Consider the following 15224-nt stretch of genomic DNA (forward strand, 5'->3'; position numbering starts at 1 on the left):
AATAACAAGTTCTTATTTTGCTTCTCAGGGATAGCGGCGCGTACGTCATCTAGCCACTTGGACGTGCTGCCCTGACAACGGGCGATCATGTCGACCTCAAGCCTGTCGACGAGCTCATTTGCGCGCTGCCTCCGAAGCGCCATTTCATCGAGCTGGTCGGCTTTCGCGGCTATGGCGGCGACTTGTTGGGAGCAGAGCCGGTAGACGCTGGTTGCCACAGGATCTTGGTCTAAGCACACCGGGGTGGTAGCGACAGCTGCGTCGGTGGCGTTTTCTTGGCGCGCCTGGGCGTCGATGGCCGCCGCGACCACAGACTGGCACAGTCGCACTCTCGAAGCGAGCGAATCGCGCAAGGCTGAGACCTCAAGAGTCACGTTGGCGAGAAGGCGCTCGCTCTGCTCCACGTTCCCGCGGACGCGACGAAGCCGTTTTTTCTGCGCCTGCAGCGTTCTCACGCGCGCGGCTAGCTTCTCACGCTTGGCTAGCAAGTCCTGGACATGCAAGCAGTTGCGGGCCCCATCCACGTCCATCTTCACCGCGAGAGTGGCCCAACGCGCCAGCGCTTTCGGAAGTCCTGTCTCATTGTTTTCTCCCAGGCCGTCGCGCACTTGTTTCTCAACAAGGCGAGAAAGTGCGAGACGCGCTGCTTTGAGCAGTGCACGGTGCAACAACGTGGGGCGCTTCGCGTAACGCGCGTCGGTTGACGATTCAGTCCACGACTCGGCGTCCACGCACACGTCAGTCAATTCCCTCACGAGCACGGCGCAGTATTGTTCTTCCCTGCACTCCTTGTACTCGGCAGCTGCGCCCGAAACAATAGATTCGATCCGTCGAATCAATTCCGAGTCTATCGGAGGCGCAGCGCTGTCGTCGTTTCCGGGGCGGGTTACGAGTCTCCGCCGAAGCGCCGCGATTTCGATACGCTTCGTTGTGCACAACTTCTTTTCGGCGTCCAAGTAAGACAAAAGAGGACCAGCTTCAGACTTTGTCGACATCGTGTCATCATGGCAGGAGGCGACCACATCGACGACGTCGCTCACCTTGTCCACGACTTCGTTGAGGAAGGTTTTAGTCTCACCTGAATCACTCACGACGCCGAGCTGATCTAGTCTTGCTTGTAGCTTTTCTTCGGCACGAATCATGTCGTCCTGAGTGGGTTTGTAGACGTCCATCTCCGGCTAGAGCTGAAGCAGACAGCTACAACACACCATGCAACGAACCTCACACAAAGAGACAGCCGGCGTACGGCAATGGCGATGCCAAAGGTAATGTGGGCAACATTAGCAATACCAGTGGCGATAATCTCAAGTGTGATGCTGAAGACAAAACTATGCTGTGAATCTATACAAAATTATTTAACACAAAATAATTTGAAACCGCTATTCGTGGCAGTGTAATAAATTAAACAGCGTAATTGATTTCGGTATTTAATACACCAAAAAATAAATTTCCTAGGTCACTGCGTCCTAGGTCCTGTTTCGTAATGTTTCGGTGAAAATTGTGTAGCTAACAGCAGAAACTCCACCAATTTTACTATTTCTTACAAAACAAATTTTTTTGGGGACTTTTGAGGAATTCTAAATCAACAAACGCGAGTGTCGTAGTTTTTAAAACCACATGACACTTCAGTCTGTAGTCGTGCTTTCATCCGTACCTAGTCAGATCCAAATCCGAGCGTAGATTTTGCCAGAAGTCGCGCAACAAGGCAGGAGAGGTGATCGTCGACGCGCTGCCTTGATACATCGATCAAGGCTATGACGAGCCTGGAATTCGCGAAGCCGTAAGTTTTAGATTCCCAACCCTAATTTTAACTAGTCTGCTTATCTATGCCTCTAAATTGGCGCTCGAATGCGCGCTACGTATGTGGGAATTCAAGCGACAAATGACAACTGTGTCATCGCGCTGTATGTGTTTACGTTCTTCGCTTCTCATTTCATGTCATGGCTATGGTCGAAGAAGAGACGAGGCGATACAGACCCACAAAGAATTACCTGGAACATTTGCCCCAGCTGTCGCTGCATCAGTTTGAGGTAGTAATGATGCGCTCGAACGTTATGAACGTGCTGTTGTGACACTTGGCTTGATACGATGGGCGACGAGCGACTGCCGTAACATTGTGTGACTAATCTGGTTTTTTTTTTAACCATTTGCAGAGCGAAATCATGAAGACCGAATCCGAAGGCCTTCAGTCGAGGTTGCCCATGGAAATGACGAGCATGAAATGGTGAGTCGTGTTGCGTTAATTCGCTTCTTCGATTAGAATGAAACCAATACTCTGACCGGAGAATAGCGCAGGCCTAAGTGATTGGTTTCGTTTATTTCGCCCGGATGACGCAAGTCTGCCTTGTAACGTTTCGCATGTTAGGCTGTCCAGTTCGAAGCGCTGTTGCTCGTATCTCGCTGTCGTTCCAGCCAGCCGAAAAGCTTGCGTTTTCTCTCCACTACGTTGTTTCTCTGATAGCCACTGATTATAGTACGCCGCTCAATTAAGCTGCGCGCTTTCACGTGGTATCGAAGATGTTTGAAGAATCGCTCGCGGTAAGGAGTAAATGGGTCCAATAGTAGAAGCGTGAACCGTTGGGATAGTTGGTGGGAAATTCGTATGGCGAAGAGCGGAAAATGGCGGAATAATGACTGCGCCGACGAAAAAGACATAGTGTACACATGAGAGGCGTGCTATGGAATACAGCAGCCCATTATTGTGCTGATTTTGGGAATGATGCATTGTGACTGTTCAGCCTCCATGAGAGTGATAGGTAGTACTCTTTCTTTTTTTCAGCTAGGGTTGGTATGTTAACATAACAGTATGTTATGAGATGAAAGTTTGTCATGACTACCTGGAACTTTGAATTCGGTGTAACAGCAATGTCAGAATCCTTGATAAATTTCATGAGGATTGTCAGCTTTCCGACCAAAAACCAGCGATACAAAAGCGTGCCTGTGTTCCTGTATTGCGAAGTCTACTATGTGAAATAGTCGAGAAATATTCAAGGGAAACTAGAAGTATCAAACAACTCGCCCAGCTCCAAGTTATATTGAACTCGGGAAATGCATGGCTTCACAAAAACAAGTGGTCGCTATTTGGTGAGGCACTTCTCTGTGGGAAGGACGAGGTGGCTGTGCTCAAGCCTAATCTTTTCTTTACATTGTGACCAAGGTGCAGTGCATATTCACATTGCCAGGGACGAGTTCGTTCTTTGCAGCATTTGTTTCATATATTTTTCGTTGCTTTACAGATACGAGCTTCCGCAGCCGCCTGCTGGCAAAACGACGGGCGTCGCGTCCTGGTCGGAGTCCGTCGACAACTCATCGGCGCAGTTGGAACATAGAGCCACCCGTATTGCCAACTTGAAGGAAGGGCTGCAATGCTGCGCTCGTTCGCATGCTCCGCCAACTGCAGCGGCAACTCCAAGAATTGAGGTAAATTTGCATTTTCACAAGGTGGTGCTCCTACATGCAAAACAAAGGTACTTTATGTCATATCAGGCACTGGAGGCTCTCCTGCTGTTGACCCTTTTGTTTCCTTGTGGTGAGAACAAACTGAAGTTACCTTTATGCGGAATTGAAGCACTATTGATTGGCTTAAAGGGCCACTAAAAAAAAGATTTTAAAAAATTTTCCCGTATCAACAAGTTCGAATTTCTCGATCCTGAAAGCATTACTCTTACTGCAACAAGGTGCTCGATTAGTTAGAAAATGTGATAAAGTAACAAAATGGGCTGACGCGCCTCTTTGAAGTTGCTGCTGCACCAGCATGCCATAATGTCATGTATTTTGACTGTGTTTGAGAATGCCTGGTTGTCATGGAAAATTGTTTGCATTGTGTTCTAAGCTACACGAAACCTTAACATACCAAGTTTGATTCAATCATAGTGGCCGAAATACAGGAAAAAACTGTGAAATTTGTTGCGTCAGCATGACGTTCACTGGGGCAGATTTGGCACAAATTCATAAATAATATTCAGACATAAATTTTCTCTGCTTGTGTTTAACCAGTGACATAAAAAAATAAAGGAGAATACCTAAAGAATAATTTATCCGTTTGAACTGATTTAATTGTTTCATTTTAGGGTCCCTTTGAGTATCTTTAAAGTTGATGCTTTAGTAGGCTTCAATAGGCCATCTGTAATTGACAAGTGCTATCAATTCTGGTTACATTTGTGTACAACATTTTTTGAAGAAGTGTCTTCTAAATTGGTGGTTTGTGTAAATTTGCAGCACTGTGATTGTCCAGACGTATTGCTTGGCAAATTAGCAAATGCACAAAATGCATATGCAACAAACTGTACCACGGCCAGTGATGTCTTCAGCACTGGTGGTGGTAAATGTGCCTGAGGATATGCAACTTCTTACACGGCTCCAACGCCAGTGCTTTGTATTTTCTGACAGACAGAAATGTTACGTTTAAGGAATGCCTTTGCATATAGATTTTGTTCTAATCACTGTGCTGCCTGCCAACACCTTCTGCTTGTTGTGGGAGTCTACAGTCTTTGTATCGTTGTGCTGCATTTGATGTACAAGCAGGCCGACATTCGATGGACGAAAGAACAGCAATCTTTATTTGAGGCATGATTATATAGGCAGGCCGACACGTGTGGCCAAGGAAAAAGAGAAAGGGCGCATGTCTTGTCACATGGCGATACAACCTTCTTCTGAACAAAACAAAACAAAAAAAGCATTTTAATACGAACATTGTTCAAGGCACTTGTTTAAACTTGTGGCCATATTGTAGTCGCGTGGAGGGCCGTCCCTACCTACTGGATCTTCTAGGCAGAAGCAGAGTACCTTAGTCACTAGACCACCGCGGCGAGGTGTGCTTGATCTTGACGAACCATTATTGGGGTTGGCTCACGCACACTGTGCGGAGGGCAGTCTAGTGATCATGGAACAGTTGGCTCAATCGATCTATAGGCAGAACTTTATTGTGAAAAGCACTTGTTAGCGTTGGATTTTCTTAGTTGTTTTCATTCAGTCTGTTGTAAAGTACTGACATGGGTACCTGTTCCGGGTAAGTCAGCAGTAAAGTTGACGTGCATGTGGTCATGCGTGATCTTAGCCTCTTATATAGCGATCACTCTTTGAAAGCCGTAAAGTGGCATTGCGGCAATGAAAGTAGTGTGTCATCGGTTAACATTCCAGACAAAATATGCTTATCAGAAGATCACCGCAGTGAAGCAGTAGTTATAAGGAGCACGGCTGCTCACCCAAAGGTTGCGGGTTCGATCCCTGCTGGAGCAGTCGCATTTCTATGGAGTTTGAACGTAGCGGGGCGGGAACTGTCCGGTGTCAGTGCAGGTTAATGAATACCAGATGATGAAAACTTCGGCAGACCTCCACTATGGCGTCTTTCATAATCATGTCGTGGAATAGACCATATGCGAAATTGCTTTGTGCTCTGGCAACACTGTGCACTTCGACCCCGCCGCCATTTTAATGTGGGCGAGCGGTCGACGGAAACGCGTTCGCTAGTACGGCCGTATGACTTCTGAACACCCGCTTCACTGCGCTGAGCTACTGCGATGGCCACAGCAAGACGTTTCCCAGTGCCCGAACATGTGATGTGGACAAACTGTTTAGAAAACTTGCCGCATATATCGAACGACACTGTAGCGGACCTAATAAACCAGGCGCCGACGTCATCCAAGCAGCAAACAAAATCTTATGCCTTCGCCGTGGAAGCGTACACCTTGCCGCCGTCGGTTGTGACCAACGCCTGTGACACAAGGTAGGTAAGCGACGTTTTGTGTAACCTTCTGAAAGCATGCAGTGCTTTTCCTTTTGGAGCAACGTACAAATAGTGCCGCCGTTGTTAACGTCGTGCGGGCGTTCTCGGCGAGGTCGGTCATGTCACTGCGTGTTTCTTTCACTACGCGTGCTCACGTGCTTGGATAACTTGTCATTATGGCTTGGCAAGAGGAGGCTATGGTTTGGCGTTCATTTTTAGCACGTCCGATCAGCAGGCGTGGTCGCGCAGGAACTTCGCAGCTGTTCCGGTGGTGCAGTGTGCATGCCTTGAAGGACATCGCTCGTACTATGAAAACAGTTTTTTGTGCAAACAAATTTCGCGTCCGCACGTATGCATTACTGGTCTAATATTAATGTGCTGCCTTTACGAGTGCGCATGCTGCTTTGTATAAAACACGACGTACGCTAGTTTGTTCACTAAACATTTAGACTAAACGGGTCTACAAGGACAGCTAGAAAGAACGGAACTGATCCACCGCAAGTGTCAACGTAAGTTAACAGTGGGACTCCTTAAAAACCTGATTCATTCAGTGCATGTTGGTTTGGAGATTTTTCAGCAGCATTGGCATGTGGTTTTCCAACTCGTCAATAAAAAGCAGTGTTTTTTTATGTTCCACTAGAGGTTGTTCACATCGAAGCACTTCATGCAGGTTTTGTATTATTGCACTGTAACGTCAGCTGCGCAGGGGTTTTCCCGAATGACATAGTCATTACTTTGTGGAGAGTAGGTTGCATAACCTTGTTGCTTTGCATAAAGCTGTCATGGCAAGTGCCACGACAGCTTTATTCGTACTTGTGATATGGCACTCGGTAAAAAGATGGCAAACTTGACTGTGTGCAGCTTTAAAAGTTGTTTTTTGTTGTTGTTGTTGTTGTTGCTCTTACAGTCTCGGGATTGTCTATGCACGTGCCACGTGCTACCGAAGCCAGAAGAAGAGTGGGCGGCCGTACAAAGTCAGCTTGGCTTTGAAAAGCGACAGTGGAGCAGTGGCAGATTCCACTTGTGAGTGCCCCGCTGGGGCTGGTGGTGCCTGCAGCCACATTCTTGCGGCTCTGCGCCTCCTTGTTCTGCTGAAGCAGAAGGGCTTCAAAGAGGCACCACCAGAGCTTTCATGGACCGAGTTGCCGCAGCAATGGAGGCGCCCCCGACGACAAGGCATCAGGCCTATGGCCGTGGAGAACGTGGACTGGCGGAGTCCACGTGAGGGTGGCATGGGCATGCCAATGCCCATGCGACTTTTTGATGCGCAGGCTGAGGAGCAAAAGGAGCAGCAACACCTTGAAGCGATCCATAGCCTGGGAGAGGACCTCCAGAGCCTCGGGACCTTCGACTTTGCTGCCATTCTCCTTGCTGCTGGGGGGCCGTCAGTGGACACAAAGCTTGGGCCTGCGCCTGCGGGGTCTGCACTGTCGTACCAGCAGGCAAAACTCCCTGCAGGCTTCACTACGTGGATGTCACCCAGCATTTCGCAAGGGGCAGCCACCGTGACACCAGTGCCAGCTTTGACTCTGTTTAGTGACGGAGCCTCACAGCCACCCTTGCCCGGCAGATTCACGGCTGAAGAATGAAGGGTGTTGACTGTAAGTGCAGTATAGAAAAGATACTTCTCTCTGCACTGGTGGAGTGTGTACCATTGATGCTTTTAACTGATTAGGTGGACCTAGATGTAGAGCACATGCAGCCTAGAAATATTCTTATGCAGTCCTCTGTAAAAAGAGAAAGCGAGAAAATTATGAATGCCCTATTTGCTTCCACCAAATGTTACAAATGCCAAGACAATGGCCCCAGTGATGATAGTGGTTAAGCAATTTTAAACTACAGGCAAACCCAGCACTAATGCTGTGCTTTATTTTATCAGTGCAGATCATTGCTTTATGTTCTACGCTTTGAAGGGTGTTAAGCTGTGTGGTTATTAAACAGTCTCACTCATATGTGCTTCTACAGGCTAACATTTGCTATTTGCTAGATTTACCACCCAATATCCGTATTTTGATTCATTTCAATGCATCATTGTAATGTAAACCAAGACTTACACTTAATCGAACTTGGGGCCACTGTCGATTGCATGTCCTCTGATTTTGTCAAACCTGCATTATAACAATAGAGTTTTAGAATAGGGATGACCGGGCGCTAACGCTGCGGCGGCAGGTGGTGGAGCCCGACTCAGGTGCGCATTCATTCTGTGGTGCAAACACCGATGCCTCGGTTGGGGTGTGTGCCACTCTCAAGCCTAAATCTCTAGCTACTTTTGCGAGGACGACAAACACCCCGTTGTTGTTTTTTTTTCTGTGCGCGGTCACCATCCACTGCATATGCCATTTTAAACATGAGGGGACACACGTGTGGACTTCTTTTTATTGTATTGCGCTTTGAAAACATTTGCAGCCTCATGAGCTTCTATATCCAAATGCAAAAAATATATGGAACCCTAGCTATCCAAGCTTTGCTTAAAAAACCGGGAACTGTGCTCCTCTCTTGCCTGTTCTTATTAAAAAGCACAATTTCATTGCTGCTGCTGTTCTGCCATTCATGCCATTGACTCTCCTAAAAGTGGCTCCTAAATCTGTCTTTTGATGACTGGCTATTAATCTTAGTGCAGCACGGTACCGAAAACAAACATTGGCATACCAGCTAGGCTGCAGGAATTCTGATTGGGTCTTGCTAGTAGTCAAAGTACAGTGTATGCAAGCTCTGAGCCGTTAAAAGTTTCTAGCGCTTTCTCATGCTATATTTACTTCCACATTGTGCAGGAGATCCAGCTGTCACAAGAAGAAGCTCGGGACCTCGAGCTGAACTCAAGGCAGCAGCGGCTCATTGAACGCTGGCGACAGGCACGGGCCAATCGACTGACAGCGTCAACTTTCGGCCACGTCGTCAGGCGGCAGGCATGGACGGAGAAGGGCCTCCGTAACCTCATTGAGCCGAAGGACCTCACGCACGTCCGTCCGGTGCAATATGGCATAAGGAATGAGAACATGGCCAAAGATAGGTATATAGCTGTCATGAACAGCTACGGGCACAATGTGTCAGTGCAGCATTGCGGCCTTGTGGTAGACCCTGTGTGCCCTTGGTTGGGTGCAACACCAGACGGACTCGTGTACGACCCGGAAGAACTTTCATATGGTGTGTTGGAGGTCAAGTGCCCCCATTCTCTGAAAGACTCTGAGCCAGAGGAAGCGAAGAAAAGAAAGTTTTCCTTGGTGTTCGGGGAAAATGGTGAACCGCAGCTGGACAGAGACCATGAGTATTATGCTCAGGTGCTTGGGCAGATGGCCCTCACTGGCTGCTTGTGGGGCGATTTTGTCGTGTGTTCGGAAAAGTGGATTGGCATTGAGCGCATTTGGTTCGACAGGAACGAGTGGGAGGATATGCGCAAAAAGCTTGATGCCTTCTTCTTTGAGCAAATGCTGCCCCATCTTGCCAGGCGGTAATCAGTGAAGCTTCCAGATTTCGGCTGATTAGTGCGCCAAAGCTACACCTAACCTATGAGGCGTGCACAGTACCTGCACACCCTAGCCAAGAGGTAACTCGGTGCTACCTTCGTGCCAGAGGATTTTTCAATACTAAAAAAATAACGCTCCGAGCTTTACTTGCCATTTGTGCATCTGGGCAATACTGTGCCCTGTAATGGATGCTTGCAAATTGTCTTGGCTGCCTGGGCATCTTAACGTGCACCAAAATCTCAACGCAGAGAAGGCAACACAACATAATACCTTGAGACAAAAAATTTTCCTTTTGCGGACATGTGGAAATAAAAACATTGGCTGCTTTATTGTGAACCAAACATACACAGGCTGATTTCGTACAAGAATTTTTTCAGATTCACTTTTTTCAATAGACTTCACATTGCCACAGCACAAGTTATGGAGACCACAATAAGGAAATGAAAAATCTCATGCATCATATTTTGGGTAAAGATAAAAAATTGCATGCCATACCTATTATTATTAGACTCCCATCCAAGGTTTTTTAAGCAGTGTTTAATGAATCTTAGTACATACTTGCAGCATCCAGTTGCTTGTATTCATACAGAACTTAGTGAGGCCTTAAAAGTTTTGGATACGTCTAAGAGAATATAGATATTGTACGTGAGCTCACACTCGCTCGATTTAATCTTGAATAATTTAAAATCTCGCTGATGAAAGTTCAGAAAAACACCATTTTTCAGGCATAGTGATGCTTTGTAACGCATCAGTTTGAGTGATATTGCAGGAAGAGACGCAAACACAACGTAGCAGTTTTCTTAACCACATGCTACAGAGTCACAAGAGACATGTACTTTTGTGTTCCTGCATTTTTTTTTGAAATAGAGAAATACTCCGCACGCAGCGAGTGCGCCTTTCAAGCCATTCAAGGTGGACAGCTCCACATGTTTTAACATGTGATACACAGCGATACACAGAAGTGCTACGGCCTCAAAAAAAAGCAAAAAAGGCAACAAAACATGCCTAAAGGGGGGGGGGGAGAAAAGCTATGATTGTGGGCCACATTGCAATGCTGCGAATTAAATTCTTATCTCATCCAAGTAAGTTATAATGTACATGCTAGCACCACTCAATCCCTTTGTGAGCATTTTTTTTACTAGATTACTTAAAATTTAGTCTGTGGTAACCAAGAGCATGTCATGACTGGACACAACCACATCTTCTGCCATTGAGCTGCACATGGACAAAACAAAACCAGTTTATAGTCAATCTTTGCAAGATTTGTTACAATGAGAGTCAACTTGAGGTAGGTTAACAAACACAACACAGTATATGAACAATAAGGAAGGATTACAAATGAGCGAAGAAATAATAATAGAGCTTGACAAAGTACTGCTGTGAATCCAGGTTCGGGAGCCTTTTGGTAGCGTGAATGGTGTCCGGAGATGACCAGGAAAAAAATTGCACAAGTATTTACACGGTGAGTACAAGTTTGGTGGTTACGTCTTTGAATGAATCACACAGTGAGCAACAACTTAACAGCGCACAACATTGCCTTCTTGCTCAAGGCTTTTTGTTCGCGCACGTGGCGCCCCTGAGTGCTCAAGTCACACAGCTGCAGATTACCAGTTTCACGGTCCGTGCTGTCATCTCCCTTTTGATCCTGCAGTCATCCTCCATTTGTGGGCTCGTTTCCTGGCCGGAGCAGCCGCTTTTCGGACTGAGGCGGAAAGTGAAATTGCCTGCGTGTTTGAGATTTCAGTGCACGTTAAAGACCCCCAGGTGATCAGAATTACTCCGGAGCCCTCCACTACGGCGCGCTTCATCGCCTGTGTAGCGTCGGCAGGTTACACCTCACAACCAGTCAATCATCAGTCGTCGGTGCATTAAAACGTGCCAAGTGCTGTGTGTTCTTTTAGATGCGGAGCGTAACTGCGAATTCATCTTAGGCTTGGGCTCTGTCCCTCCATAGCCCGTCGTCCGCACGCCACCTGCGCATGCGCCCAGGAAGACGCCGGCAACACTGTCGCTCCAGGAGCCATCTCATGGTCGGGGCTCGTGCCGGCCCAGGAGGACACCAGCAACACTGTCGCTTCAGATCTTTTAAAGTGGGAGCGGGCTCGTCTCGTGAAAGCAAGTGCGTGCGCTGAAAAAAAAACCCTTGCACTTCATTGGTGCATTGCAAAAATATATACTTTGTGATAAGTCGCAAAGTACTGTTCAGATGGAGCCCCGTTACGCTCCGCATCCTTCGCAGGAATCCCCTCGTGGGAAAGGGCGTAATTTTTTAGCTTGCCACATCTAAGGCTCTTGTTGCGGTTTGCCACTTGACTGTTGCATGAGAGAAGACTGGAAGTTGCTCAGGATTGCCGTCACAGTCCAAATTTGGTTAATCAGTGGAGCCAAGGTTAATGGTATGGGTCTATCAAAAATGTGGAATGCCTTTATCCGCTGTATCCGCCGCTCCACGTGTATCCGCAAAGCAGCAATCTCCTTTGTAGATTTCACTTCCTCAGGTGAGAATGTGCCACCCTTCAGGAACGGCGGCAGGTTCAATTTCACTCCATTCTTTTCCAAGAGATCTTCGATGCGAAAGCCCTTATCTGCCATAACAGCATCTTCGTCGTCAAACTTCAAGTTTAAAAAACCACTCCTAATCACACACTCTCTGTCTGAGCTGGATCCTGTGAAAAGCTCTGACACAAAGGCGACAAGGCCATTAGGCAGGACGCCGATGAGTCCCTTGAATGTGTTGCTCGACTTGTATGGGGAGTACGTTGTAGACTGTAGGGACAAGGATGATGGCACCTCGCACTGTATTTCCGTGGCGTCCAGGATTACTCGAGTCGATGAATACTTTTCCTTAAACTCGGGTGGCATTGTAGCATCTACAATTCTTCTAGGAGCCCACAGAGGTAACAGGCCTAGTTTGGCATACAGGAAGTTAATCCACGATGTGCATATTCGGGACACAGTTGACTGGGCAATGCAGAACCTGTGAGCCAAATCATCTTCAAACAGGCCGAGGCGCAGTCGGACTAGCACCAAAAACAGCTCATTTTCCGTGCTTAGTTTTCTCTTCCGCCCTCGCGATGATCTGGGTTCACTGCTTTCTGTACGTTCTGAACGTAGAACGTTGCACCCATCATCACCGGGGTTCAAGTAGACCAGAAGTTTCTTGAAATGGTTGTAGCTTGGCAGCCCAGTGTAAAATAGCATGTCTTCGTCGCAGTCCTTGAACCGTTCCACTGTGAAGGGAGCCGTTCGTTCTCTTTCAGCAGCAAGTTGGCAACTCAAGGACGCCTTTTCGAAGCCCAGTTGCCCGATAATTCCTTTTGCAGCAACAAGCTGCTCCTTGATTTGGCAAAGCTCGTCTCGGAGCCGCGCGATTTCGTTGTTTTTCTGTTTTATCGTTTCGGCCAAATGTGCATTTTCACCTTCAAGTGAGCTGTTGAGCCTAGTGGGTTCCTCTAGAACTACCGGTGCTGCCTTCACTTCATCTGGGCTATGCATAAGCTCATCGCCTAGCACTCCTGGGCCTAGAACCGGGTTTTGGCTTCTTACTTGTGGTGAAGCACGTGGCTTTGGGGGCTTCCATTCTTTCTTTTCCTTGGGAAAAGCAAAAACTGACGGAACTGCCGAGTCCCGAAGGAGGCTGCGGCCACTCACAACGCTAGGTATAAAGTCCAATGACCTCAAATGCTTCGAGCAGACCTTCGTTGGCTTGCCGACTTGAAATTCCGGGCCTTCATCCCTCTTGATCGCAACAATCCACTTCTTGTATATCATTGCATCTTTCGGAAAGCGGTGGAAGGATACCTACAAGATATAAGCAAACAAACATTCAGTGCGACGTCATGAGCTAGGTTTCTCTTAGCTGTTTGATTGTTGTTTACAAACACAGGCACTATCACAAATTCATCTCACAAAGAATAGAGGTCACACTAATACGTGCATTGCAGGACTAATGATGCACTTGTAATGTGACCCACCCCCCTCAGTTTTTTCTGCGCACACTCCCCTTTTCTAGCAGCCTTTCCTAGATATGGCCCTTCACAGCAAGCCTTAAGAGGCATTAGTCACTTGTGGACACTGGGGGGAATTTAAATCAGTTATTTTTTATCTCCAGGTAGCTTCAAAGGTTTCTATGATCTGCGAGTCTAAGGCAGCCAAAAGGCAGAATACCGTACAACTAAGTTATGGCTGCCTCCACAGCTGTATGTTTGATAATGCAACATGAAACATTTTTCAGGTGAGGTGAGTTGCAACACAACCAAACAGCTGCAACACAACTGAGCCGAAGAGACTAAAATGCAGAGAATGAATCCCGTCTCACGAATAAATGGAACTGCCGCGCTCTGAACTCATGCAGAACGTCATTCAGTCAAGCCCTGGCGATACTCATGGTGCCAGTTTTCCAAACCTACGGCAGCGCGCCCCGCTATCTTTTCGATTTTATTTCGTTGGTAAAGGAATATCGGTGAGAGAGGACCGAATGGAAAAGTTGCGTCCGCGCACGTTGGGGGAACTGAAGTTAAGCGCCTGAGCAGATACTTTTCTGTTCGAAAGTGGGCATAGCCCTCATCTTCCGAATGACAGTTTTATTGCTGCGCGGTGACCGTACTTGGGGACACAACGGAGCCTGAACGCGGAAAAGCAACCGAGTTGCCTTTCTAGGATGCGTGTACGGCATGTTACTCGGAGTAGCGGAAGCTCTACACGTCTCTGTGCGCAATCACCTTCAAAAATAACATTTATACATCGTCTACCTACATGGTGTAATCTCATCACAAACAGCCCGTCCTAACACTTCGGTTCTATCACACTAGTTACCCCAACAGCAGCGGTGCACTCTCCACTCGACTGCAGAGAATCACCAGGGCTCTTCGATTTACCATCTCGGACTCGCCGCGGGTAGTCCGAGGATTCCCCGAAGCCATAGGGAAATTCGAATGCCGGACAGCTTCTCGGCGAGTCCGAGACGGTAAATCGAAGAGCACCACTGTCGTGGAGAGGGCCGACGTAGTGAAAACACCTAGCCGCAAAGCTGACAAACCTATAAAAACACGGCCTGTCTGAGTAACACAGAAAAATGGTTAGTCCTGCATCGCTCTCGTGCAGCCCGTGCACCGCGGAGATTCATGCAACCTAGAATGTGCCCATAAAGCTTCTGCACGCCATACCCTGTTTTGCGTTTAAATGATCGTTGCAAAAACGTAATTCATGCCACATACCTTGCTCCCATCGCTGTCTGTGACTCCGCGCTGCTTGCACAGCGGTACACAGCAGTGTACTGGCATTTGGCCAGCAAAAAAAATCTGACTGCGACAGTCGAAGCGTCGAAGCGCGTACGTTCCGTGGTACGCTCGCATGCGGGTCGCCCGTGCGTAGTGGTCGAGCCTTGCCAGCATCAAAATGGCGGATAGGGTACCTGCTGCGTTCACTAGATGGCGCTGTTAATTTCGCATATTGCCTATTGGACCGTAAAACCCCAGATATTATGCTGATCAGGAAAGCAGAGTATACTGAAGAATGAACGTGTTAAAAGAGTGTCGTTTCGCCTACCGAAAATAGTCCTGAAATCTTGCATGCGCCTCACTTGTATGATTGATGCGCTCACGCCATTTCCATTCAAGAATTGCAAGCATGTTATCAAGCTGAGGCATTTTTTTGTTTGTTTCATAGGAAAGTGGTGAGCGCCGAGAATTCAAGGAACGAAACGGAAGCCAGCAGCCGATGGAAAATATTTGTTGTTGCTATGGTAACCAACTCGCAGCCGTGCCTTGTCGCGTCTGCTGGGCTATAGGGTCTAGCCGTCTGTTCCGCGCACATCGGTTCGCGCCGCCATCGCGGCTGACCTTGGTCAGTCGGAAAGGAGGAGGGTATTTGTACATATTCTATTTATGCTCGTGCGTTCATTTGCATACGAGCGTGTATACACATACAAAATTTTAAAATTTCGAAAGGAGTGCAAAACACCCCTCCTTCGCCTACGCCAATGTTGGCTATAGTTAGGTGTACATCACTGAAGCAACGTGCCATCTGTGACGCCT

The 15224-nt window shown here is 47.6% G+C and overlaps 5 protein-coding genes across 5 annotated transcripts in view; 3 read left to right on the plus strand and 2 right to left on the minus strand.

Annotated features, from left to right (window-relative positions):
- Nucleotides 1-1940: 1940 nt before the first annotated feature.
- The window catches only part of LOC142775804 (pre-mRNA-splicing factor SPF27-like), a 38312-nt gene continuing 25028 nt past the window's right edge, over nucleotides 1941-15224 (plus strand). The window contains exon 1 of the mRNA XM_075877911.1: nucleotides 1941-2030. Coding sequence (XP_075734026.1) covers nucleotides 1941-2030 — 90 coding nt within the window. The remainder of the gene's footprint in view (nucleotides 2031-15224) is intronic.
- LOC119176580 (uncharacterized) lies at nucleotides 3861-9530 on the plus strand. Its single transcript, XM_075877909.1, has 3 exons — nucleotides 3861-5725; nucleotides 6633-7326; nucleotides 8497-9530. The coding sequence occupies exons 1-2, from the start codon at nucleotides 5520-5522 to the stop codon at nucleotides 7312-7314; spliced, it is 888 nt and encodes a 295-aa protein (XP_075734024.1). The 5' UTR covers nucleotides 3861-5519; the 3' UTR covers nucleotides 7315-7326; nucleotides 8497-9530.
- On the plus strand, nucleotides 8404-9530 carry LOC142775803 (uncharacterized). The gene has a single exon (XM_075877910.1). The coding sequence runs from the start codon at nucleotides 8722-8724 to the stop codon at nucleotides 9175-9177; it is 456 nt and encodes a 151-aa protein (XP_075734025.1). The 5' UTR covers nucleotides 8404-8721; the 3' UTR covers nucleotides 9178-9530.
- Nucleotides 11395-12583, minus strand: LOC119172959 (uncharacterized). Its single transcript, XM_037424095.2, has one exon. It carries the CDS (start codon nucleotides 12388-12390, stop codon nucleotides 11473-11475), a length of 918 nt encoding a protein of 305 aa, XP_037279992.2. The 5' UTR covers nucleotides 12391-12583; the 3' UTR covers nucleotides 11395-11472.
- Nucleotides 12696-14471, minus strand: LOC142776893 (uncharacterized). Its single transcript, XM_075881224.1, has 3 exons — nucleotides 14406-14471; nucleotides 12886-12990; nucleotides 12696-12710 (listed from the first exon to the last, which is right to left on the minus strand). Exons 1-3 carry the CDS (start codon nucleotides 14469-14471, stop codon nucleotides 12696-12698), a joined length of 186 nt encoding a protein of 61 aa, XP_075737339.1.

The sequence above is a fragment of the Rhipicephalus microplus genome, chromosome X, assembly GCF_043290135.1.
Source record: "Rhipicephalus microplus isolate Deutch F79 chromosome X, USDA_Rmic, whole genome shotgun sequence".
In the NCBI taxonomy this organism is placed as follows: domain Eukaryota; kingdom Metazoa; phylum Arthropoda; class Arachnida; order Ixodida; family Ixodidae; genus Rhipicephalus; species Rhipicephalus microplus.

What these genes read in the sequence shown, in the direction of transcription:
- LOC119176580 (XM_075877909.1), top strand. Translation starts at nt 5,520, where the DNA reads ATGGCCACAGCAAGACGTTTCCCAGTGCCCGAACATGTGATGTGGACA. An exon ending in ACCAACGCCTGTGACACAAG is followed by an intron (nt 5,726 to 6,632) that starts GTAGGTAAGCGA and finishes TTGCTCTTACAG; the next exon opens with TCTCGGGATTGTCTATGCAC.
- LOC142775803 (XM_075877910.1), top strand. Translation starts at nt 8,722, where the DNA reads ATGGCCAAAGATAGGTATATAGCTGTCATGAACAGCTACGGGCACAAT.
- LOC119172959 (XM_037424095.2), bottom strand. Translation starts at nt 12,390, where the DNA reads ATGCTATTTTACACTGGGCTGCCAAGCTACAACCATTTCAAGAAACTT.
- LOC142776893 (XM_075881224.1), bottom strand. Translation starts at nt 14,471, where the DNA reads ATGCCAGTACACTGCTGTGTACCGCTGTGCAAGCAGCGCGGAGTCACA. An exon ending in CAGACAGCGATGGGAGCAAG is followed by an intron (nt 12,991 to 14,405) that starts GTATGTGGCATG and finishes TATATCTTGTAG; the next exon opens with GTATCCTTCCACCGCTTTCC.